This window comes from Cynocephalus volans, chromosome 8 (assembly GCF_027409185.1).
Source record: "Cynocephalus volans isolate mCynVol1 chromosome 8, mCynVol1.pri, whole genome shotgun sequence".
Classification (NCBI taxonomy): domain Eukaryota; kingdom Metazoa; phylum Chordata; class Mammalia; order Dermoptera; family Cynocephalidae; genus Cynocephalus; species Cynocephalus volans.
Window position 1 is genome coordinate 30267434 of NC_084467.1, and position 26095 is coordinate 30293528.

Here is a 26095-nt window from a genome sequence, read left to right on the forward strand (position 1 = left end):
CAGTTATGTACATGATAGAGTTTTTTAAATTCCTGGAAAAATATACACCATGTTATTAATAAGTTACCTAGAAGGTGGACAATGGTGCATTTCTATGTAACACAGTTGTCCCTTAGAATCCATTGGGGATTGGTTCCAGGACCTACTGCGGATACCAAAATCCACGGATGCTCAAGTCCCTGATACAAAGTGGTGTAGTATTAGCATACAACCTATGCACATCCTCCCATATACTTTAAATCATCTCTAGATTACTTATAATACCTAATACAATGTAAATGCTATGCAAAGTTTTTACACTGTATTATTTAGGGAATAATGACTAGGGAATAAAGTCTATACATGTTCAGTACAGATGCAACTTTTATTTTTTAAATATTTTAAATCTGCAGTTGGTTGAATCCTCGGATGCAGAACCCATGGATAAGAAGGGCTGACTGTATTTAAATTTTTCACAATCAGGATGTATTGCCTTTATAGAAAAAAAAGTGAAGATCTGGAAAAATACGTGTAAAATGTAAAATACACATTCACAAAATGGCATATAATGTATATAATGGTATATAATTGTGTTGAGCTATATTTACAGATTCCCTCTTTTTTTTTTTTTTTTAAAGATGGCCGGCAAGGGGATCTTAACCCTTGATTTGGTGTTGTCAGCACCATGCTCTCCTAAGTGAGCTAACCGGTCATCCCTATATAGGGATCCGAACCCATAGCCCTGGTGTTATCAGCACCACACTCTCCCAAGTGAGCCACAGACCGGCCCTATATTTACAGATTCTGATGGAGTTTGTTCTATATTTTTCTACATTTAAAAAATTTTTTAGTTTTCCTATGATTTTTTAAAAAGCATGTATCACTTTTGCAATAAGAAAAAAACAAAGCCGTTTCATCTTGAAAAACATCTATTCTCTTTATTAAGCCCCTTTAGATCCAATTACCAAGATTTCTACAACCCAGGAAGCCAAAAGTTCTGCAAGAAACACAACCATTGCACAGATGAAGGCACCAGACCTCAGAAATGTAACCCTAATTGCCTGACTCTGGGCTGGTGTTCTCCCATCTGTGCAGTTACTCCAAACTCAGAGGAACGTGGCAAGTCAGACAGATGCCAGCTTTGGCCAAAAAAAACCCTGTGATTTTGGGAGTCTCACTATCCCCAGTTACTTTCTCTCAGATGGTAACAGCAATAGGAAACACTCTTCAAAGACAAAGAATTCAGAATGACTCATGCAGCACCACCTCCCCCTGGTGGCAGGCTCTGAAACTGAAACTGGCTTGTTGATGAGCTATTGCAATTGGTCCAAAAATTTTAAATGTTTTCCATTAACATCACCCTTATTTCTTTAAATAATCAAAACTACTTTCTCTTTCGTCAAGGAGTCAGGTATTGAGAAATACATAAATGTCAACCAGACTCAGTGCTTTGGATAATGCCAAGGGCAATGCCACTCTTTATCTCCTGTCCTTTCCTTACCAACCACTTTAGGTCCTATGATGGACACAAAGACATTGTGTTCTTCAGTACTGCCTTTCCTGCTTTCTGTCTGCCTCCATCCTCTTCCCTGAGCCTCAGAGAAGGGCAAGGGGTGGCCCATGTATTCTCGGCCATGACATGGCATGGAGAAGCTCCAACATCAGAGACATCTAGCACCAATGCTCCCCAAGACTCCATTCTTAGGCATTGATATTTCAAATATATCAGGCTGCAATACTGACATTTCTTTAGAATGTCAGAGTGCAGCAATGTCAGTCTTCAACTGTGGTGACCCTGGTCTCCAGATAAACACACAGCTTTCTTACTCTTCCAGGAAGAAGGAAACATTCAATAGGATATCTGTAATAGGAAGAGAGAAAAACTGTGGCATATCACCTCTCCAGAGAACACAAAATGTCAAATTTGTAAAAGACACACAGGTATAGCAAGGGCATCTCACTAATGCTTCCAAAGAGGTGAGCCATAGGAAAGAAAGGAAGAGAGGAGACACAAAATAATAAATTAAAAAATGTACCTTGTACAATGTCTTGGTGTTCATCTTCTGATATATGGTTCCAGGCCTTGGGCAAAGCTTGGATGTTTGCCAAGTCTCCCCAATGGACTGAGGAGAGGAGATACTTTCTCTTCAGGTACCTTCTTGGAAGTTAAGGACTGTTCAAAAAGGAAATGAAACATGTTGAAGGAAAAAATTACCTTCGTAGGAGCTACAGGGAGATATAAAAGTGAAAGTGCAGGTACCATTACCTTTTACCAGGTGGGCAGGACTCACCTATGCTACAAATATTTCCTGAGCAACTCTTTACTAACATGGCTTTGTGCGATAGGGAAAGAGGGATGAAACACTGTCCCTGAAATCTGGTATCTCACCATGGTGAGGACAAAACCAGGAACTGAAAAAGAATCAAAGTGACACGAAAGATAAAACTCAGTGGAAGTTCAGAGGATGAATACATCCAGTTTAAAGTATAGCAGGCATATTCCAGCTGGTAGGAAACACATAAGCAAAGGCACAGAACTCGGGAAGCATAGAATGGATTCAGGGAAAAGCAACATCTTTCAGTCTGACTGGCATGGAAGACTTGCATAGAATAGTTGTGGCTTGAGCCAGAACACAAAGAACATTGAGGAGCAAGGTAGGGATACTGAACTCTATCCTACTAGCAAGAGAAGCTACTGACAATTCCTATACAAGTAACATGATCAGAACTAGACTTGCTGAAGATATAGGGATTGATGTCATTAACTGGAGATAGCTTAAAAGGAAAGAAGCTAGAACACAGAGAAAACTGTCAAGAGACTACATGTGATTAAGAGTCCAAGTGAGAGGTAATAAACTATGGAAGTGGCAGAGGGGAAGGAGAAGGAAAATAGAAGCAGCACCAGCGAAACAGTATCCAAAGACTTGAAGAGTGACTGTGTAAACATTCTAGCACATACTAAGCGCTCAGCAATGTTACCTCCAGCAACTACTTCTGCCCATGCAGCTGTTGCTATTACCACTACTACTATTACCAATACTACCATTACTATTGCAATTAAAAAAGAAAACAGAGAGGAAAAGAAGGGAGACAATCTTTGAATTCCCAGGCTGGGTGATTAGACAGGGTTGATTCTACAACTAAAAGAAAAGGGGGTTGAATTTGAGAGCTAGATTGGGGAGTTCACTTTTAAGTTGAATTTGCAGTTCCATGAGCGATTTGGTTGGAGGCATCTGCAGGAAAATGAAACTCAAGACTAGAGACAACATAAAGGTTGGGGTTTGGGAGTAACACCCATGAAGGCAGAAACTTAAGCCAGCGGGGAGACGCAGGGAGCAGGCAAGAATCAAGAGATAAAGGCCAGAACTTCAACTAGTTGGTTTTTCTGCTTTCACCCTTGCCTCCACCACCCCGTCTTTCCTCAGAACACAGCCACCATGACACTGTTAAAATCACAGGTCCTTTGGTTCCCCGTACCAGCCAGCTGCCAAGAAAAACGCATAGTTCGGGCCAGCCCATGGCTCCCTCGGGAGTGTGGTGCTGATAATACCAAGGCCACGGGTTCAGATCCCATATAGGGATGGCTGGTTGCTCACTGGGCGAGTGTGGTGCTGACAACACCAAGGCAAGGGTTAAGATCCCCTTACCGGTCGTCATTTAAAAAAAAAAGAAAAAGAAAAACCCATAGGTCTTATCCTGTTACTCTACTCAAAACCTTCTAATAGGTTTCTATCTCAGAGTAAAAGCCAAAATCCTCTCAAAGACCTTCAAGGCCCTACAAAGGCTAGTCCCCTATCTTGCTAGCCTCGTCTCCTATTAGGTTCCTCCTCATACTCTGCTCTAGCCACACCGGCCTCCTTGCTACTTCCTTAATATTCTCACCCCAGAACCTTTGCATTTCCTGTTCCTTCTGCCTGGAATACTTCCCCCATCTATCCACGAGGCTCTCTCCCTCACCCTCTTCAGATCTTTGTTCAAGTGTCACTTTCTTGTGAGGCCTACCCTGACCACTCTATTTAAAATTACAACTCCCACCTCACTCTTCACTTTCTCTGCTTTATTTTTCTCCATAGCACTTATTACCAACTTATTATTTCTATATATTATTTTTTAATGCCTTTCTTCTAGCACCTAGAACAGTGCCTGGCAGGTAGTAGTTACTAAATTATTTGAGGAATGATTGTTCAAAGGAATTCAGGAAGAATCCAAGTACAAGAACCAAACAGAACTGACTCAAACTATATAGCTTTCTGATATTGTGAAAATTGAAATTAAAAATAGACTTCTTGGAAAAGCTCTGGACACTATCCAAAATGTGTGCAAAGGATATGAATTTCGATAATGTCTCTCAATATCTTGCAACCATTCCAACATGTCAGCCACAGAAGGGCTCAGAACTGAAGGCTGCAAGACAGCATCAATGCCAACCATGGCTGCATGTTGCTCATAGATCTGAAACACTTGCTCCACATGGCTGCTGACTGTGTCACGTACCTTGAGGAGGGTGGCTCTGTGGGAAAGAGTCTGACATTAGGCAATATTATAAGAAAGATATAAGGCAAGGTTTCTCAACCTTGGCTCCACTGATACGTTGGACTGGATAATTCTTTGTGGTGGAAGGCTGTCCTGTGCATTGCAGAAAGTTTAGCAATGTGCCTGACCTCTACACATTAGACAACAGAAGTAAGCCATCCCCCTACCCTCCCCAACTCAAAACAATCAATAATGCCTGTAGATATTGCCTAATGTCCCTCATACAAAAAACATCCCCAATTGAGACCACTCATCTAACAAGATTCATGATGGTGCCTTGGAAGTTGGGGAGGCTCAAGAACCAAGAACTGACTTAAAGATGGAGAGCTCTCAAAGCTGTGTGATAATCCCAGTTGCTAAATAAAGACCAAGGGGCCTTTCTAGGGCTGCCATAAAACTATATAAGAACAGCAAATGCTCATTCATGGTCCTATGCCACATATGTGAAAAGGGAATAAGAGGAAACTGAAGCAACAAACCAGTACTATCCACATGTTCCCTAGTCCCATCCTAGCAAATTCCTTAATGGTAAGGTGTGGGCTCTGGATGCACGCAGACTACTGTGGACATCAGGAAAATTCAGGTATAAAAACAGTCTGTTTTGCTCACTGCACATCCTAAGTACCTAGAACAGAGACTGGCACACAGAACAACAAACATTTGTTTAATTAATGAATAAATGAAAAGGGTTATTGTAAAGGTTAAATGCAATAATGCATATAAAGTGCTTAGGGAAGTACCTAGCTTATGGTAAATATTGTTATTATTTCATTGGTGACTCCAAGGGGCTCAGCCATAAAGACAAAGGCTACAACTTCCCTAAGGGCAAGCCATTTCCTAACCTAGAACTATGACTTTCAAAAATGTTTGCCCATGACTCACAATGAAAAAATAGACTTAAAATAACAACCCAACACCCACACACAACTATGTAATCAATTGAAATAAAAGTTCACAAAAGACAAAATAAAAGAGTACAACATTCATGGTATTGTTTTGTGAAATATTTTAGTTATATATGTATATATTTGTGTATACGAATGCTATAAAATGTATTTCTTCCTGTAAGTGAAGGCCAAAAGTCTGCAAGCTACTGACCTAGAGGAAACTTGGCACCTCTTGGGAGGCTTTCACAGGGAGTTCTTCATTTTTTTAATTGAGGTATAATTCACATACTATATAATATACCCTTTAAAAGTATACAACTTACAGTGAAACTACTGTGTATCATACTACAATGGTGTATACATGTAATTATACATTTGTCCAAACCCACAGAATGTCCAACATCAGCAGTAAACCCTATTATAAACCATAGACTTTCAATAATGACATATCAATTTATATTCACCAAAGGTAACAAATGTACTACTGTGGTGAGAGATGTAGAAGTTGGGGAGGTTGTATGTGTGTAGGGGTAGGGGATATAAGGGAATTTTCTCTACTTCCCATTCTATTTTGCTGTGAACCTAAAACTGCTCTAAAAAATAAAGCTTATTAAATGTTTTAAATAAGTATACAAGTTGGTGTTTTGGGTTTTTTTTGTATACTCACAAAATTGTGCAACCATCAACACCATCTAATTCCAGAACATTTTCATCACCCAAAAAAGAAATTCTGTATTCACTGGTAGTCAATAAATCCCCATTACCCACCTCTCTCCTGCCCCTAGCAACCTCTTATCTACTTTCTCTTTCTATGGATTTGCCAATTCTGGGAATTTCATATAAATGAAATCATATACTATGTGGTTTTCTGTTTCTGGTTTCTTCACTTAGCATTAATGTTTTCAAGGTTCATTCACTCTGTAGCATGTATCAGTACCTCATTCCTTTTTATGGCTTAATATTCCATTGTGTGGTTATACCACACTTTATTTGTCTGTCAATAGACATTTGGATTAAGTCCACTTTGGACTATGAATAATGCTGATTCCCACAGAGTTCTTAAACAGCTACTACTGATTTAGGAGTTGACCTATGTAGAAACTGTGTCTATGACCATGCAGGAGGTTCCTAGGGATTTCTGCCTTCGTCCCTCACCAAAGTCCCCTCAATCCAGAAGCAAGAGATAGAGCTAGTGACCATATGCTCCTCTACATAACTGATACACTGCTTCATGAGCTGGCTTACTCCTCCAATCTCATCTCTTACCACTCTTGCTGTTCCAGCTATACTATTCTCTAGGCAACACTACTCATACCCACCTCTTGACCCAGTTTACACCTGTTCATCCTTCAGTTTTCTGATTATCACTTCCTCCTAGAAGCATCCTCCCTCCTCACAGGCTGTCCTTATCACTCTCTTAGGACATACTACAACATAATTTAATTAACTGACTGTCTATGTTATCTGGTCAACTAAGAACATTAAGTCTGGTGCATTGTTTGGCATCCCATAGGTGCTTAATAAATGTATTTTGTACAAATGAATAAAAGGAAGGGCCCCATTCTTTTGTTCTGGGCCAAGGAAAGGCCACATGTGCCCTGCCTCTTTTCTGTCCTCAATAATCTATAACTCTTAGAAGGTCTATCAACAGGCATAAATCAGAGCTTAGAGACATACTATTCCTCGACAAAGAGACACCAATGTACAGCATAACAAAGTAGTCGTTAAGAGCTACGGCTTTGGTGTCAGGCATGCTTGAATTAGAATCCAGCTCTACTATTTACTAGCTGTGTGACCACGGGCAATCTGCTTGAGCCTCAGTTTCTTCACGTGCAAAACGGAATTAAGTAAAATTAAGTCACAGAGGTGTTGAACAGACTTTATAAGGTAATGTATGTAAAACCTTTAGTTCTGGCACCTACTAAGTTTACAACAGTTTTTCACTGCCTTTTACCAAAGAAAACCATAGAGGACTAAAAAGCTTTTTCCACTCCTGTTCTGCTTTTGTAACTTCTACTAAGCCCACCACGGCCACGTCTATCCTCTGACAAGGGAAATGCCAGAAAACGGCTTTTTGACAAGTCCCACTGCAACAGAAGGAAAGGGGGAAGGGTTGAGACACCGCCAAATGTCATGGTCGCAAGTAAAGAGAAAAACACCCTTCTGACTGATGCTAACTACTCCTAAAACCCCCCGTTTTAAAATCTTTCCGCCAAGAAAGAGCACCATGGAGCCTCTTACAGCCTCTCCCCTAGCTTGTCCAGGACAGTGTCACCAGCTGCCAGCTGCTTGCGCCTCAGCCGCTCCTGCAAGTCGGGGAAGGCCCGCAGTGACGGCACGTCCTCAAACCGCAGATTCTGTGCGGCCTGCAGCTGCTCTGCCAGGTTACTGAGGGAGGCCAGGAGGGGCTGGCAGGCCCGCAGAGTGCTCTGCCACAGGCCCTGCTGCTCCTCCACCACGGGGAAGCACTTCCTCAGGGCCTCCTGCACAGCCAGCAAAGGCCGGTCTTGGCTCATCTTCTGCGGGGGGCGGTTAGGAAAGAAAAAAAACAGCGTTAGATTCCCAAGGCAGGAGGGGAAGTACTGGATCAATGGTGGGAGTCATTTCCGTCCTCGTGGGAAGTCCAGCTCTCGGCCTGCAAGTCCCTTCAGACAGGAGCTCCTGCGCGAGGCGTTGTCTTACCTTCAGGAGCTCTCTGTTGGAAAGAACCTTGCTTCCCACCTCGGGAAGGGGGTCCTGGCCTATCCCTCAAAGAAAGTTCCTCCGGGATAGAGCGGTCTCCTGCTTCGGACTGCAGGTTCCCGGGCCCAAGTGCTGTCTCCCTTCAGACCCGTGCTTCCGGAGCCGGAATGTCTCCCTTCCTTGAGGGTGCCAGGAGCATTCCCGAAACCAGCGAGAAAACTTAAAGGTAAGGTATACAAAGCGCGAGATGCAGCCAGAGCCACCACCACGCGCCCGCAGGTTCTCTGCGCATGCTCAAGAGTAACCCCCTAAACTCAACCTCAGGCCAGCGCATAGTTGTAAAACTGACGTCAACCGCAATGACTTCTGGACGCTGTAGTCCTACGTGTGGATTGGCTGCCTGATGACGGAGCTTCCTCGTGATTGGATGTCCCAAGACAGCGACTTATTCATCAGACTGGCAGTTGAGTTGGAATTGGATGGCGGAGGTAACCTCTCCAGTAAGCCTCAGAGCCGCTCCCTCTCAACATGCACCTCCGGCTGTGCCCAATGACACTACTGAATTGACATTTCGTGGGCACAGTCAACGGGTAAAAACTGGTGAGTCACAGACTCCTATGTGGTAATTCTGGCTAAGACGCACGTGGACATCCTGGATACCCAGAGAGGTCGGACCTCCTGGGGAGGGGGGTGAAGCTCTGAGACGGAGAGGCCAGGAAACCCGACTTGCCCAGGATCAAGACGCCTGCTAGTGGGAAAGCCCACATGAGGTACAGGACTATTATCACTTCTAATTTTGGCCACTTAGGCGGACACCCTCAGGCACCCAGCAGACCGCAGTGTTACCCCCCACCCACTACCCAGGGCTGACCTTGGGCAGAAGAGCCACATTCAGATATTTGTTGCATCGGGATCAACGGGCCAGGGTGGAATGGAGAGAGAGAGGACCTTTCAGGAAGGGCCGGGCTTGCCAGGGCTCCTGTACATGGGCTGCTCTGTCCCCAAGCCTGCTTGTGGCCACCCAGCAAGAGCCTGTCTGGCACCTTTGCTTATTTCCTCAACTTGTTCTGAACTCAGAGGAGGAGAGGCAGGATTACTTATCACTTCCCAGCCCACACACAAGCACACTCAAATACAAACACAACCACTCTGACCAAATCCACAGGGTGAAAGCACCTAGTCCAACCTATCAGCCCACAAAACTTTATGAGCTCAGCTGTCTGGTCGTACAGTCATCACACACACACACACACACACCCCACGTTAGACTTGGTCTGCAGCCAAGATGCCTGGAAACTTCCAAAGTGGCCTTGCTATGGGTTGAATCTTTGTTCCCTCCAAAGCTCATGTAGGAACCCAGTCTCCAATATGGTATTTGAAAGGGGGGGCCTTTAAAAGGTGATTGGATCCTGAGGACTATGCCCTTGTGGATTAATCCATTCAAGGACTAATAATGGGTTAATGGTTTAAGGGGTTATCAGGGAATAGACTGATGGCTTTATAAGGAGAGCAAGTGAGCACTAAAAAGGCTGTTCCCCTCCTTCCCATGTGATTCCCTGAACTCTGTAGAGACTCCCCACCAAGAAGGCCCTCACCAGATGTGTCCCCTGGACCTTGTATTTTCCAGCTTCCAAAACTGTAAGAAATAAGTTTAATTTCTTTATAAATTACCCAGTCTCAGATCTTCTGTTACAAGCAACAGAAAACAGACTAATACAGGCCTCTGCACAAGCCTTGAGCGACCCAAAGTAGACGTGGCTATGGGTAGACGCCAAGATGCAGTTAGCACCTCAGTCAGGACCATGGCTCAGCGAAGCGGTCTACATACTCATTCCCAGGCCCACGCCCCCGACACCTAGAGCTGACGCTTGTCCTGCGGGACTTCCTGGAGTCTGGCGGCGGCACCTCCTGCCACAATCACCATCTGGGACAGGCAGGAGCCGCCAGTGTTGGGCCACTACCTGCACCCGGAGGCGCGGAGGTGGCTCCACAAACGTCAAGGCCCCACGCTGCGTCCCCCGGCCGAGGCTCCAGGAAGCGAACTGGGCACGGGTGGCCGGCCTGCGAGAGAAGAGGAAAGTGAGGGCCGTCTCCCACCCGTCAGCCCCGCTGTCTAGACGGTCGGGGGCAGGCGCGGCTTGAGGCGTCCATCCCCCGAAGCCTGCACTTCCAACCCCCACCGCCGTCATTCCGTCTTTCTTGCTTGAGGAGGCTGCCCCGGACCCCCAGCAGCTTCCAGACGCTGCGCGAGCCGCCCTGTCCCCGCCATCCTCCACTTGCCCGGAAGTTTCTATCCAGCCTGCTAGGTTCAGGGGCGCTGGGGCCCCGGAGGAGGGCCGAGGCTGACAGCCCGACAATGGTCTGTCACAGTGTGTACGGCGTCCTCTCATCTGCTCAGCCGCGGCCTGGCGAGGCCTCCTCGCCGCCCCGGCTCCGGCAGCGCAGCGCCCCACAGCCACCGGGACTCGGCTACCTAGTGTCCGAGCCGCCGCAAGGCCAGCTGGGAGTTGTAGTTCGCAGCCCATCAGGGCCGAGCAGTGGGGCGAGGAGGGGACGGGATCGGACCACAACTCCCAGGAGGAGCCTCAGCGGCAGCGCTGACGCACAAGGGCTGTAAGGAGTGCAGGCCGGGAAGCAGCTTCCTTCTGATTGGGTGTTGTGGTACCGCCCTAAGACAACGACTTCTTATTGGTCAGCCTGTGGCAGTTGAGTTTAAATTGGGTGGCGGTTAGCGCAGAGCTGCGTTCTTTCACCGCAGGGAGGTTTTCCTCGGTTCTTTCTCTGGGACGCAGGTACGTGCCTCGAGACTTCTTTATGTCCAGACCCCGAAGGCAGGGGTCCCCGTCCGCCCTCAACGACCCTTCGCGGCTCCTTACTTTCCCTCCCCCCGTCTCCGCCGCAGCGCCATGGCTCCTAGGAAGGCCGGCAGTCGGGTGGCCAAGACCAACTCGTTACGGAGCCGGAAGCTCGCCTCCTTCCTGGAGGACTTCGACCGTGAGGGTAAGGGGTGGCGCCCGGGCCGCCGCGGCTACCTGCGGCGATCCTCGGCTGCTGGCGGGTTGGGGCGCGAGCAGAACGGATTCACCCGCCGGGTGACCCGTGTTGTGTCGATCTGCCCTCTCGCAGTGGAAATACGGCTCAAGCAGATTGAGTCGGACAGGCAGAATCTCCTCAAGGAGGTGGATAACCTCTACAACATCGAGGTCCTGCGGCTCCCCAGGGCGGTGCGCGAGATGAACTGGCTGGACTACTTCGGTAAGTGCTGCCTCGGCCTGTGGTTATCGTGACAGCCTCGCTCAAATGGAAAGGACTCGCTCAAATGTCACTTTCTTAATTAATGAGGTCTAACTTGGCCCCTTACAGAAAATTTCAGCCCTGCTGCTCCCACATACCCTCTATCTCACCTCCTGCTGCATTTTTCTCTATAGCACTTACCGTCATCTGGCGCTCACCGCCCCCCCCCCGTAGGTATACCTTTTTTTCAAAAGGGCCAGGTAGTAAGTATTTTAGGCATCGTGAGCCAGACGGTTCTCCGTCCGGTTACTCAATCCTGCTGTTAGAGTTCCAAAACAGCTATACTGAATGGGCATGAATGGGCTGTATTACAATAAAATTTTATTTATGGACAAACTGAAATGTGAATTTCACATAATTTTCACATGTCATGAAATATTATCTATATATATGTATGTATGTTACCCAATCATTTAAAAATGAATGAAGAGCCGGCCCGTGGCTCACTTGGGAGAGTGTGGTGCTGATAACACCAAGGCCAAGGGTTCGGATCCCTATATAGGGATGGCCAGTTAGCTCACTTGGGAGAGCGTGGTGCTGACAACACCAAGTCAAGGGTTAAGATCCCCTTACCGGGGATCTTATAAATAAATAAATAAATCGATAAATTAATTGATTAATTAATTAATGACTTGGTTTGTTACCAGAGCTCAGATGGAAGGATAACCCCAAACAGCTCTTTCTGTAGCTTATGGACATTGCCAATTAAAAACTGGGAAAATCAAATTGAGAAGTACAAGGATACAAGAGTTTTCCTGGCCAGAGAAAAATCCCATCCCCTTTCTTCATCCCCTTATTAAATCCTTTCTGCGGGCTTACCCTTACTTTCTATTTTCCTTATTATTAATTACCCAGTTCGTTGTATCCTTCCTGGATAGAAATGCATGTTTTGCTTACAGAGTGGACGTTTAATGATCCTTTTACTTGCCCTTTTATTTATTAATTCTTTCATTCACTCATTTCTACAAATATTTGAGCATGTATCAGTCACAGTGCTAGCTGCTGAAGATGCACTGGGAAATAAAACAGACATTGTCTCTGCCCTCAGGAACTTACAGGTTAGTGGAGAGGAGAAAAATTCACTACATCTAGTGTATCTATGTCTGGAAAAAACCAAAACAAACAAAATTCACTACAATAATAAAATTACAAGTACTACAAAAGGGATAGAGCAGTGGTCAGTAAGCATGCCGGATGGGCATTGTACCGAATGTTTTATATTCGTTAACTAATTGTATCTTCATAACAAGCTAATTATTAATATGATCCCTATATTAGAAATGACAAGATTAAGGCTCAGAGAGATTGGTTACTTTGCTCAAGTTCTCATAAGCTATTTAGTGGCGTCTATCTGAACCCAGTCATTCTGGTTTCAAAGCCTGAGGAGATCTTAACTGTCACACGGGATACTGTGAAGGTTTCTAGCAGGAGGATCTAACTTTTTATTCTGCATCTAAATCCTGAAAAAGACCTTTTCATTCAACACACGTTTACTACCCATCTATCATATGCCTGATTTTTGCCAAAAGCAATGTATATTCTCTCTAGAATTCGGTGAAAGGCAGGGGTGGACACTTACATAGCTTTGAGTTGTTGTTTGGTATGACAATGGTGAGCAACTAACTCAGCACTTTGCAGCAATCTGCTGTGATAGAAAAATAAGCAGAGTTTTGAAGGATGAATTAGAAATATGTTGGATGGAGAGGAGTATTTCAGGCACAGGAATTACTAAGTACGAGGGCATAGGGTCATGAGAGACAGAGGTATGTTTGGGAAATAATGAGAACTCTGGTGAGGTGGAACATGGAATTGGTCATGAGGGGAGGAGTCAAGCATGGGGAAAGATGAGACTAGAGTGTGAAGGTCCTTGAATGTTGGGCCAAGGACAATCTGGACCAGTTTTTTGTTTTTTTTTTTTATTTTTTGTGTGTGTGGTGGCTGGCCAGTACATGGTCCAGTTTTAGAAAGATTACTGGTAGTATTAGGGAAGATGATTTATCATTAAAATCTGATAGTAACTAAATAAAATGTTTTTTTTAAAGCCCTTGGAGGAAACAAACAGGCCCTGGAAGAGGCAGCAACAGTAAGTGACCTGCCCTATTTTTGAGCTGTTGGTTAGTCACAAAATCCAACCAATGGGGGCTTACTATGGAAGAGGCTCCCTAAGGGGGTATTACCTGTTCATGTCAACCGAAAAATTATAGTTGGGCCAAATGTTGAGTACATGAAGCCCAAATGGTTTCAAGCACTAAAAGGGAAGCAGTTCTATTTTTGACAGATTTCTTGTAGCTCTTTGCCCTGAACTCCACAGGGAAAGTAGAAAACCTCAAGCCCAAGTTCTTTTAAGCCCTTGGGTCATTACATTGTGACCTGGCCTGCTAGATGACAAAAAGATTGTTTTATCATGTCATACTGTACAAGTAATTCTCGTTTGGAATTTTCAGTATTTCCCAACCCCCCTCACCTCCTTCCTCCTAGCATCCATACCAGGATTGAAGGCAGTAAGATTGGGAGGAAAAATAAAGAGTTTAGATCTGCCATGTTTAATACAACAGCCACCAGGCACATGAAGCTATTTAAATCAATTAAAATTAATAAAGTTAAGAATTTTTTTCCTCAGACACACTAGCCACATTTAAAAGGTTCAACAGCCACACGTGGGTACTATATCAGACAGCACAGAAATGGAACATTTCTACCCTTGCAGACAGTTCTATTGGGCATTGTTGGGAACTAGTTCATAAATGACTTCACAGAGTCCCTAGACACTGAAATCCTGTATGAACAATGTGTGTTTGTACACACATTGTGTATCTTTCTGGGGAGAAAGTTTATTGTAGCCTTCATCAGATTTACAAAGTGAACCCAAAAATCTACATCTTTCCTGAGTTGATCTGAATCATTTGGAATCTCAGGGTTTGATCTGAATCAATTAGGAAAAAAAATCACGATTTGAAAATGAATGAGCTTTTCTGGCAGGCATTTCACATGTGTCCAATTAAGCATATCCTGGGTGACTCCACTGGCAGTGGACTCTTGGGAGCTTATGCCTGGTTTACTCTGGACTTTGCCCCACTCATGTTTCCTTTTTGCTGATTTTGCTTTGTATCCTATTCATCCTTTGAGGATGAATACTGTAGGAGAGGGGCGGGGATCACTGAAACAAAATCAAGAGCTAGCAAAACATTCTCAGTCCATGCTTCTCTTTCTTTGTAATATATTTCCATGACCCATTTTATGTACCCTCCCTCCCACACACACATACACCCAGATCTAATGTTTCAAAAGAGTTACCGCTAAAGGATGGCCAGGTAGCTCAGTTGATTAGAACACAGTGTTAGTAACACCAAGGTCAAGGGTTTGGATCCCCTTACTGGCTAGCTGCCCCCCCAAAAAAGAATTGCCTCTGAGTTGAATTATACTCATTAGTGAATGCATCTCCCTTTTTAAAACATTAATTGCACACTGACAACTGCAAATCAGAGCTTCTGATGTAATATGAGAGATCCAGTATGATCACACCAAGTTGAGAGAATTCTAAACTAATATGATTTAAAACCCCAAAAAAAGAATGATACAAAATGTACAAAAGCTGTTAATTGGGAGGTGTGTTGGGGGGCTCCCTAGACCATCTCCAGGCTTGGTAATTGACTAGGAGGACTCAGAGGGCTCAGCATATAGTTGTACTCAAGGCTATGATTTGTCACAGTGAAAGAGTACAAAGCAAAATCAGCAAAAGGAAAAAGTGTATGGGGCTAAGTCCAAAGGAAAGCAGGCGCAAGCTTCCAAGAGTCCACTCCCAGTGGAGTGTCACAGGATATGCTTAATTCAGCACGTGTGAAATGTGTGGTGGGTTTATGGGAGTTCACTATATTATTACAACTAACATTTAACAATCTTTTGTTATGTATCAAATAATATGTTTTTTAAATTTTTTGTCTTAAAATATGGTTCCTCATAATTGATGGAATAAGCCTGGTGCTTTTCTGGCTGTCTTTGTCACAGGCTGACCTGGATATCACTGAAATAAACAAATTGACAGCAGAAGCTATTCAGACACCCCTGAAGTCTGCCAAAAGTGAGTAGTTTTCAAAACCTCTTGTTGAAGGGAGATAGCTGAGGCTTAGGGTACTTGGTTGGCTGCTCAGGCAGGCCCTTATTGGGAGAGTCTCTTTCCTCTAATATCTGGTCCTCGATACAATATAAATCCAAAATTTGATTTTGGTTGCTGCATTGAGTTAACTGTATGCAGGACTGATATTAACCAAACTCATATGACCAAAGTGTAAGCTAAAGTAAAAGGAGGGGGGAAAAAAGCTGAGCTGGAAACCAAACATTGTTGCCTGCTTGCTTTCTCCTCGGTGTAAAAGAAAGGTCAGTAAGATTTAGAGAGGTGTTAAAAGACTAGTAATATCAACGGAGACTCTCCATGATATAATCAGCAGGGTTGAAAGAATTGTAAAAGGAATAACTTGCTCAGCATGTATCCCATATTACTCAACTCAGTAATCTGTTCTTGTGAAATCATCTCACATACACATCCCACACTCTGAGAAACACTATTTTATAGGAAAAGTTACATGGGAACCAGGTTGTAACTAGTTGAGCATGGAATCGGTCGAGATGAACTGTGACCTGGACTTAACATTGCTGTCATTAAGCTATGGTAGCTCAGTTCATCCTGCTTTTGTGAGGACAGACCATACTCAGAGCCTGAATTTCAGGGCTGCCTGCCAGGGCACCATTTCCACTGAGCAAGGCCAGAAACATTGTCCACTTCTTGTTCTGAGTTACCTTCCATCAGAATTGCCTTGTAGAGTGAAAAAAGCAAGATGAGTTTTTCGCTTTCATAGTGTCCTATTCTAGTCTTGCCTCCTGGAGCTTATGGCATAATTGGACTTGAGTTCCTCAGCCATGTATTTACAATCTGTTAGGTCACTTTGGGTCATTTCTACATTTATGTAATATCAGTTTCTCTTCTGAGTTCCACCAGTTTTGCTTATTTGGTGATGGTGGGAGGACTGTCTTCTGATTTCACCCCTTGGGACTGAACACAGCAGGACCAATGTCAACTACCAGTTGAAGTTGTTTATATGCTCTCTTGACAACTGGACTTCGACTACATTGCAGGCTATTTTTTTTTTTTAAAAGACAAAGGTACTTATATTCTTATTTAATATGTCAGAGTTGAGGATGACAAAAAAAGCTTAAGTCATTTAGTCCAATCTCTCTTCCCTCATGATAAAATACATGAATTTTCTTTATGGAATCCCTGCTCAGGATCGTCTTAACTCCTGGATGTATGTATTTAGTAGTGAGACACTCACTCACTACCTTTCATCATTAGACAGCTATAATGGTTAGAAAGTTTGTTCTAATTTTGAACCAAAGTTTCCTTGTACCTGCGTATTGATACTTGTTCTACCCTTTGGAGTCCACAGAACTGTCTTCTGTATGACAACTCTTAAGTATTAACAGTTAGTATTATTTCCTCTGGAATCATCCATCTTAAACATCACTCATATTCCTTTTCCTCCTAAGATGATAATTGTAATAATTTTATTATTTATGAGTAAAAATATTTAATTATAATAAATACTCCTTGTTATAATGTGTGTCTGGTATTATCCAAAGGGCTTTACATTCATTCATTCCACAAATACTTAATAAATACTTATTGACACAATTGTAGGTTTTGGGGCTACAGGAATAAAAATAACAAACACTGGTTGGCCAGTTAGCTCAGTTGGTTAGAGCGCAGTGTTACAACACCGAAGTCAAGGGTTCAGATCCGTATACCAGCCAGCTGCCAAAACAAAGAAAACATAAATAAAGAAAGAAAGAAAGAATTTAAAAAATAATAACTTAGAAAATAACAAGCACCCTATCTCTGTAGAACACACATTCCAAGCCTCATAATATCCCTATAAAATGACTACTCCCCGCTGTAGATGAGGAAACTGAGGCACCTCAATTAAAGCCATGTGACCTAGTAAGTGGTAAGGCCAGGCCACAAGCTCAGGTCTCTCTGTCTGGAATCTATGCTCTTATTCAGAATGCTTGGCTGTTCCTACAAAGAGTCATGTGGGGTTTCTTAACTGCTCTGATTAGTTTCCTTTGTTTAAACCCTCTTTTTAAAAAAGTCATCTTTATTTTGAGTCTATTTCTTGATTGCAGCCTAAGATTGTATAAGTTTATTCCTTGTAAGAAATATGAATGCATGAAATTTTATTCCCATCAGAAATATCATGCTATTAAAATTGTTTTTTATAGCACGAAAACTAATGCCAGTAGGTGAAAAGATAGTGGAAGAGGAAGAAGAAGAAAATAAACATAAGACTCTTTCAACTGCAAGAGTAAGTAGGCACTCAAGTTGGGGGGCGGGGCCTGTCAAGAGATAAGCAAATAGAAAAATGCATAAAATACAGTGTTTCCCTCTCAGAGCTCATGGTTTAATAGAGAAGATCCACTTTAAGTGACCAATAACAAAAGTGATAATTGATATGTGTACAAAGTGTGTAGAACACAGAGAAGGAAGCTAGCAAGTCTTCCTGCCCCATTAGGACACAACCAAGTTTACTGAGATTCCACTAGCTGGAGAAGAAAGGGAGAGAATTTCAGGAGAAGCTAGGAAAGTGTCCGTTTAAGGAGCAGGAAGCAGTTTGGTATGGCTAGGACATAAGCTGTGAGGGTCATATAAGTAGAGTAGGGACCAGTGATGAATGACCTTGTGTGCCACCCTTGGAAGTTTCCATTCTGTCAGGTAGGAAATGGTAAGTGACATCAGATCAGTATTTCAGAAGAACATTCAGGATAAATAGGAGGGAGAAAAAACTGGAGACAAGGAAACCAGCTGTGAGGCTTTTACTTCTTAAATGGAGGCACTGACACTATAAAAAGAAGGGACGGTTTTCAGATAAGTTTTGTAAAGGAGAATGGGCGTGATTGATGGAGGGAAGGAGGGATCAGAGATGACTAAATTGTTTCTAGCTTAGGCAACTGCCATCCAATGAAACATGGGACCCAGGAGGCAGAGTGGTGCTAGGTCAGGGGGAGGGGGAGCATGTGTCATTTTCTTGACATGTTGTCAAATTCTTTTTCAGCACATCTAGGCTAGACAGAGATTTCATCCTGGCGCTCAGGAAGAAGTAGGAGATGAGAAGCCCACTGCCTCCCAGATTTTTAGGTCCTTGTCCCAGTGTAGGAGTGGAAAAGGTTGTACAAGGAGAGCAGGAAAGGAGGGAGGCTGAGGATGGACACTCGAGGGAAGGTAGCAGGAGGAGCTCCTGAGGCAGATTGCTGAGAGACAGCCAGAGGACGTTGGAAAGATGGATCGATTTGGAAGATGGGAGGAAAGAATTGCCAGAAGATGAGGAGGGATTCCTGTCAGCTGCCTCCCAGGACCCAGGAAGGCGAGGACTGCAGCGCCTTCCTTGCACTGGGTACCTGGGATGCCCTGAGTGCCCTGCACAGCTGCAGTTTATGTAAAGTAGTGGGGGACAAGCTAGGCTGCAATCAGTTCAAAAGATTTACCTTTAATTTTGGCCAAAAGTCTATTTTGAAGACCCAGCCAGTAGAAATTCTTAGTTGGTCAGTTATTTTCTGAATTGGTTAAGTCACTCTATTCTGTGAGATAGACCTTCTTATATTTAGTATTAACTTTCCTTTCCAGAGCTAGTCTCCCTTCCCCTCCTTTTTTTTACCCTCCTTACCTTTCCCTTTTGTTGGGCTTTTCGTAACCTCAGTTTCATGTGATTATGAGTTCAGGTCAAAAGGTGTCCTCCATCCAAGAAGAGAACACAGTCCGTACAAGGAAAACGCAAAAGCAAAAGGTAATGGGTTTGCCACGTTTATATGTGTGTTTTTGGTTTTGTTAGAAAGCCACATACATCATGGCAGAAATAAGGGGTAAAAAGGGCTTTGGTGGCTGGTGTTCTAGTGAAGCTTAAAATCACTGATTTCTTGAGTGTCTGATCTGGAGGAGCCTATAGAAATGGTCTAAACCAATACCTTCTGCAGTTTTTCTGCTTACATTCTCCATCCTCCACCAATTTTTTTTTTAGTGCAAACAGGGAGAGTGAGACCCAGAAAAGTATAGTAAGAACTACATATGATGTTTAGTTGCCTGACATCCCGTGTGCAGAGCTACCCCTTAGTCGGTCACAAAGTGGCTGTCACCTACCTATAATTAGTTTCTTCAAGTGTTCCTACTGGTTCTGCCAAGTAAAGAATCACCAGGGGCTTGAACTGATTATTGATTATGTTGGACTCTACTGTAATCCATCTGGGGGGGAATGAAAAACAGCTTATGAAAGTAGTCACTGGGATGCCTGTCTGTGAAGGAGGGAACTCATTTCTCCCTGAGCAGTGGCAGCAAGACTAACCAGCTCCTAGCGAGGGGACAAGAATTCCAGCTGGGAGAGCCTTCATGTTGTTGAGAGGCTCTATTCTTCCTTGTGTTCTGTTAGCTTGATTGAGAAGTCAGATTCTAGAGGCAGACTGCTTGGGTTCAAAGTTTTGGCTCCACCCTAATTGGCTGTGTGACCTTGGGCAAATGACCTTGGACAAATTCCGTAAACTCAATATGCCTGTGTTTCTGCATCTGTAAAAGAGGATGGAAAAAAAAAAAAAAAAGAGGATGATAACAGTGCTTACTTCCTAGGGTTGTTAGGAGGGTCACATGTTGATGTGCGCAGGGCACCCAGAGCAGTTTCTGACATGATCAGCGCTCTCCAGGTGTCACCTGCCTCTGCTGTTGTCATCGGACCTCAGAGTTGGCGTCCCTGATGGACATTTTTTACCTGTAGGTCAAGCCATGGTAACACTATTACCCCAGCTGTGGGCCGATTAGAGTTGTCTATGGTGAAACCAACTCCAGGCCTGACACCCAGGTTTGACTCGAGGTGAGTATTGAGAAGAGCACTTGGATTTTGGTGGAAGCCCAATAATGAACATTACTTAGAGAGTGTTTAAAAAACTCCTGAATGCTTGGCCTGGGATGCCTTCTCAGAGGATGACAGCCATACAGGCTTCTCATTGTTTGCCTCTCCCCTGAGTGCAGGTTCACTAGCTTTCAGTGGCAAAATGATTATCTGATGAGAGGGAGGTGAATATTCTGCCTCTGATGAATAGAAGGCCTCTATATCACTTTTTTGGCCTTTAAAGATGGGTATGCATTCTCCTGTACCCTTGGTAGGAGTGAAAATTGACAACCACCTTTTTGGAGGCCAACATAAACGAGGATGTTCTTACAGTGTAAGTTAAATACTTTCCATAGCAGCTAGTTGACCAAACAGGAAATGCTGTACATCTGCTACAAAGGAATCGATCTGTATTTGCTGGTAGGGAAAGAGTTTCATGAGTACAGAGCATCCCCAAGCAGGTCACTGAACACGGTATACTGTATGGTCCCATTTGCTTTTATATATTTCATAGAAAGTTTCTGGAAGGGTAGATAAGGAATTAAAGAGTGGTTACCCCTGGGGAATGGAGGAAGAAGTGGTTATCTCTGGGGCTGGGAGAGTGAGGAAAACTTAACTTTCTACTTTTAATTCCCATTTTTCTTTACTATTTGTTTTTTCACATGAACATGTAGCAAAAGATGTTTAGAGAAAAACAGGTAGCAGCATTTTAACTGTCCTAGGATAGTTAGTTTGGAGGTCAGTATAATGATGTAATCGCCACATCATCCTTGCTTGACTCTGGAAAATTCCTCTTGTTAGCCCCTCGGAAACACATTAACAGTTTATTTCTGGCTTTGTAGATGGATCAATGACTTACACCCATATGGAGCTTTGGAGCTAAAATTCAATGGATAGAAGTTGACTTTTGCTAGATGTATGTTTGGTAATTACAACCTCCATTCTCCAGCTGTGTTTAGTCATTACTGCTTAAAACATTTTTTTCCCTAAATTTAGAACTTGCCTTCTTAGAAATGTATGATTTGGAAACTGCAGCTTGAGACCAGATGGGGGTTGGAAGGGCCCATGGAGCTTGGCCTCCTTCCATCTGCCAAGCCATATTCATAGAAATTTTCTCATTCTCTAGAGTCTTCAAGACCCCTGGCCTGCGCACTCCAGCAGCAGGAGAGCGGATTTACAGTATCTCAGGGAACGGCAGCCCTCTTGCTGACAACAAAGAGGTCTTCCTCACTGTGCCAGTGGGCAGTGGAGAGGTAAAGTATTTCCAAGGGAAGCCAAACCACAGTGCTGCTTAGTCAAGCATTTCTCTTCCCTGGGCCTTCGTCCATTGTTCTCCCTCAGAGTCCTTTCACTGGTATCAGTCCTGATCTCCACATTTCCGCAGGACTCAGAACCCAGTTTTCTTTCCCAGGTTAGAGGCCCAGGCTGGGAAGATCCTTGCAGTTCTGTGTTCTATCTTTTCATCAGCTGATATTTGCCCACCTGATTACAGCAGGCCCAAGATGTAAAAGATATGATTCTTGCCCTGGAGAAGCAGTTCAGTAGTCAAAATGAGTTCACAATCACAATGTGTTATGTGCAATAACAGAGATATTAAAAGCAGTGCAGAGGAAAGCACCATTGGGCATGCCCTTAGTCTAGAAAAGGGAAAATGAGCTGCGCCTTCCACTTTGTATAACTTTGAGGGATTCTGAAGCAGACTGAGCTCAGTTTCTCTGGGCCATGTACAGCAAGTTGCTGACCTCAGCCTCTCTGAAAGGAGGATGATTTATTTCAGTTGTGGCCTATAATCGTTTCTAAGCTAATCTGAGAGCCTTTGTACCCAGATAAGCCACCTTCCCAGTGATAGCACTGATGATGTCATTGTCTCCTTGAGCTAACACCCCTTCTGCCTGCCTTGCCACATCTCCATCCCAGCCAGTGTCCACCACCAAGTGTAGGATATCAAGGGGACCCCCTGGGGCACAGTGGGCTCCTGGATGGAGGTTCTATCCTAAAGGACATGCCAATTTAACCTATCCTTCCCTCTACCCAGAGCGTGCGATTATTGGCTAGTGACGTGCAGAGGCTCAATATTGCCCAGCTGGATCCAGAGGCCCTGGGAAACATTAAAAAGCTCTCCGTAAGTCTCAGATTCATCTCCACATGTAGGATGCCTCCAGTAGCTTTCATGGTTTAGCTTTATTTAGGATTGTCTTTTGGGTCTGGGCTAATGTTTTATTCTTAGAATTGTGTTGCCACCTTTTCCCCAAGGGATTTTGACTATTATCCTACTTACATAGCAGCCATTCTGTTCCTAAATTGGTGTTGAGTTTTGGTCATTCCCAGAGTGCCTGTCACACAAGTTCCACAACAGAATCAAAATTCCACCTCATTCAGGCAGTTAGTATCAGGGATATCAGGGCACCATTGACTGCCAGGAACTGAAACTTCCTACAATGGTTCGGAAATGAGAGAAGGGGCTCGTTGTAAGAAATCTCACAGAGTCAAAGAAAGAGCTGAACAGCCAGGCCTCCAGAGTGGTAAGGACCAGGAGCAGCAATTTACGGACTTTCACTTTGGCGTACCGATTCCTTTGGTGTCTCTGTCTATGGGGCATGTGCACTCATTTTTCCTGCACGTCTTTATTCCTCCCTCTCAGCAGATATTCTTCTCCCTGAGGTTGTTGGCTCTGCTCTCCCTTAACATTGATTTGTACATGGCTTTGGGTAACCACATCTCTAACTCTGACTTCATTGCTCCAGTAACCCAGCACGTTTCAATTTCTTGTCTTAGTTTAAATTCTCAAGAGGAAGAATTTAATTGGCTCAGCGTTGGTTAGATGAGTCTCCCTGGTCCAATCAGGCATGGCCTTGGGGATGGGAACACTTAGTGCAAACATGGCTGCCCAAGCTCACCCTTCTGTGGGGTCTGTGAAGAGTACATCCAAGGAAGGGAACAAGGCAGAGCTTTCCCAAACATGTCCTACTGAACATAGACCCAGTGCTAAGATCCCACACACACCCAGCCCCCCAAATCTGTGAAAATCATCCTCTGGCTGGACCTGTAACATTACTGTTCCCAATTATCTCATTTGATACCTTCACTATCTCATTTGAGATGTTGTTTTACTCCTTTGTTCAGATGAGAAACTGGGGTTCAGAAAAGTTAATTTGTGTGTGATAAAAATAGAGAAAGGAGGGGCTGACATCATTCAGGGCTGTGCTCAGGTAGACTAAGTGGCTAAGGGGGCAAGCATGCCATGTGCCATTTTCTCTAAATGACCTATCTCCTTTTCATTTTAGAGCCGTCTTGCCCAGCTCTGCAGCAGCATACGGACCCACAAATGAGAAGCCACACTTTACAGGGTAGACCTTCACTGGATTCTTCTGGAACCCTGAAAAGACTTCTTCCCTTCACGCTTATTGTTTGAGTGTGAAGTTCCAGAGAAGGGAGTAGTGTTCTTCCTGAGGAATTCGGGAAGGGGTAGACACACTGTTTCCACACCAGTTAGATAAGACTTTGTTTTTCATATGTCCCAATCCAAGTGACCCCAGCCACTGCCCACTGCGTCCATGTGATAGAAAATTCCCGTCGTTCTCTCAGTTGATATCTCCCTGTTCTCTGACCTGCTGCCTTCTGCCTATTGTCATTTAGCATCCTCTCTGCCCTGCCCGACCTGCGATGGAGGTGGCATAGAAGAACCCCATGTTCTGGGGGAGACTGCTTCCCACACTCCTCCGACAGCTCTCTGCATCTGGCATTTCTGCTCTGTGTATGATTGGAGATGGGAGTGTAGACTTAAAGAAGTGAGAGCTCTGAGCCAAGAAAGGGCAGGTTCAGAAAGTGGGGGGAACTGTACAGATCAGGCCTGGACAGAATAAGGTGGGTCACAGCAGTGATCCCAGCAGCAGAACATGCATTTCTCCCCTCCCACACTCATTCGGTTCTCGTCCTGTGGGGGTACTAAATGGGGCTTTGGAATCTTTCACCAGCTGTGCCCAGTAATTCTTTTCAAGCTGACTGTGAACAGCTTTTTGTGTTTATCCCTGTTTACCCAAGACCAAAAATTGGTTTTGAGGCAGCTTCCATGTGTTGCTTCTCTACCTCTCTAGTTAGTGAGAACTTGGATAATGGATTTGTAGGGCTTAGATTAGTCTAGGGTTTTGTGTGACTGGCCTCAGAGTCACTATCTCTGAGTTTTCCATGGTCCAGTGATCTCTGCCAGGTCTGTAGACTCTGCAGAGAGCACTTCTCTCTCAAGGGGTTCATCAGGGGGACAGATGTGACTTGTCTGATGGCCTCATTTTACGTGTTTGACATTGACTATTTATGCAGAGTCTGCAGTGAAATCTTTGGGCTTCAGCCAACCTCTCTGCCCCCAAATGATCATGGGCTGTGTTCTGAAAATTTGGGAATTAGAGTTCTCATCCCCGGGCTTGAGGGAACACAGCATTCTCATGTATGGCTCTTTGTTTTATTTGGTATTATTTCATGAGATGACCATTTTAATGTTCAGTCCCTTTCTAGTTGAATTCTGTTCAAGTTGCTTTATTCTCCTTTTCCTGAGACTTTTGTACATATTGTTTTCCTGAGTGATGGTATCTCTAAACTGATTTGTTCTAATCAGCTACTGAAAGGTCCCTGCTTTCAATAAATTCTTGTTTTGTTTTTTATCAATATTCAGCCTGCCTGTCATCTCCAAGCTGTGCTACATGGGATAGGGAGACAGTTTTGGAGCTGAAGCTACAGGAGTAGAGGTCTTTGGACAGTTGCTTTCCTCAGAAGATGTGAAAACCTTTACTAGGCAGAAGCTCTATGATGTCTGAAGGGGGGCACTTCACCCCAAGACCTAGGGCATTGGTAACCTCAACATCCAAGCTGCTTTCCCCCAACACCTTTGTTTCTTTGTGTTTTTGGTTTTTTGTTTTAAAAAACGTGACAAGTAAGGGGATCTTAACCCTTGGCTTGTTGTTGTCAGCACCATGCTCAGCCAGTGAGCAAAACAGAGTTAGAGATGTGGTCCATCCCTATGTAGGGATCCAAACCCATGGCCTTGGTGTTATCAGCACCGCACTCTCCCGAGTGAGCCACGGGCCGGCCCAACCCCCCAACATCTTTGTTCCATGAGCTAGAAATTTATATCTGGGAGGACAAAATCAGGGCATCTATAGTTTACCTATATAGTGAAGTCTCATTAGCTGGGAACAAAGCAGGGGCAAAGGTACGTCATTGATCATGTCTGTCACTTTCCACATTGCCAGGGGCTCTGCCTTCCTGTAACTTTTTCTGCTTTGAAAGTGATTGACATGGGACTAACGATGGAAGAGAGTTCTGTCTGAGAGAAGACAACCTGGGTCATTACTTAGCCAGGTTATTGGATGTTGACAGTGTAAAGAGAAGGAGCCGTTTTGGTCAGTGATAGCATTTGGAAGAAAGGTTACTCACTGCAAGTAAGTCACCCAATCTACAAGTCAACCTACAAGGCTTCAGCATCTTCCTTCATCATCAGTGCAGTGTGAAAAAGAGCCTGACATCAAGGAAACACTTAGGATCCAACATGCTTTACCAGAGCCGGGCTCACCCTGTTTCAGTCCATTTGCACCACTGCCTAAGTGAACCCAGTTGTAGAAATGCATGGTATGCAGCAGGTATAGAAATGTATGGTATGCAGCCTACTCGATGCCTGTGACTGAGAGACTGGCTTGGGAGGTAGAGTTCCCCGTTCCAGGATTTGGGGGTGGGGTGGTGGGGTGGGAGGGCAGGCAGGACTTGCTGGCTGGTACAGGGATCTTGACCTTGGTCTTATGACACCATGCT

General features: G+C 44.2%; 2 protein-coding genes across 5 annotated transcripts; one reads left to right on the forward strand and one right to left on the reverse strand.

Annotated features, from left to right (window-relative positions):
• Positions 1 to 890: 890 nt before the first annotated feature.
• Positions 891 to 10137, reverse strand: AIRIM (AFG2 interacting ribosome maturation factor). Of its 3 annotated transcripts, none has more exons than XM_063103721.1 (5): positions 9937 to 10137; positions 7641 to 7918; positions 4310 to 4489; positions 2016 to 2134; positions 891 to 1840 (listed from the first exon to the last, which is right to left on the reverse strand). In XM_063103721.1, exons 2-5 carry the CDS (start codon positions 7913 to 7915, stop codon positions 1803 to 1805), a joined length of 612 nt encoding a protein of 203 aa, XP_062959791.1. In that variant the 5' UTR covers positions 7916 to 7918; positions 9937 to 10137; the 3' UTR covers positions 891 to 1802. The 3 variants fall into 3 exon arrangements, with proteins under 3 accessions (XP_062959791.1, XP_062959789.1, XP_062959790.1); XM_063103719.1 differs by having other exon boundaries at positions 8082 to 10137; XM_063103720.1 differs by having other exon boundaries at positions 7641 to 10137.
• Positions 8110 to 24913, forward strand: CDCA8 (cell division cycle associated 8). 2 transcript variants are annotated; one of them, XM_063103717.1, is made up of 11 exons: positions 8110 to 8851; positions 10984 to 11081; positions 11208 to 11336; positions 13418 to 13458; positions 15381 to 15453; positions 17649 to 17731; positions 19143 to 19207; positions 20183 to 20278; positions 21423 to 21549; positions 22332 to 22418; positions 23581 to 24913. In XM_063103717.1, exons 1-11 carry the CDS (start codon positions 8847 to 8849, stop codon positions 23623 to 23625), a joined length of 849 nt encoding a protein of 282 aa, XP_062959787.1. In that variant the 5' UTR covers positions 8110 to 8846; the 3' UTR covers positions 23626 to 24913. The 2 variants fall into 2 exon arrangements, with proteins under 2 accessions (XP_062959787.1, XP_062959788.1); XM_063103718.1 differs by lacking the exon at positions 8110 to 8851 and adding an exon at positions 10718 to 10873.
• The last annotated feature ends 1182 nt before the right edge of the window (positions 24914 to 26095 follow it).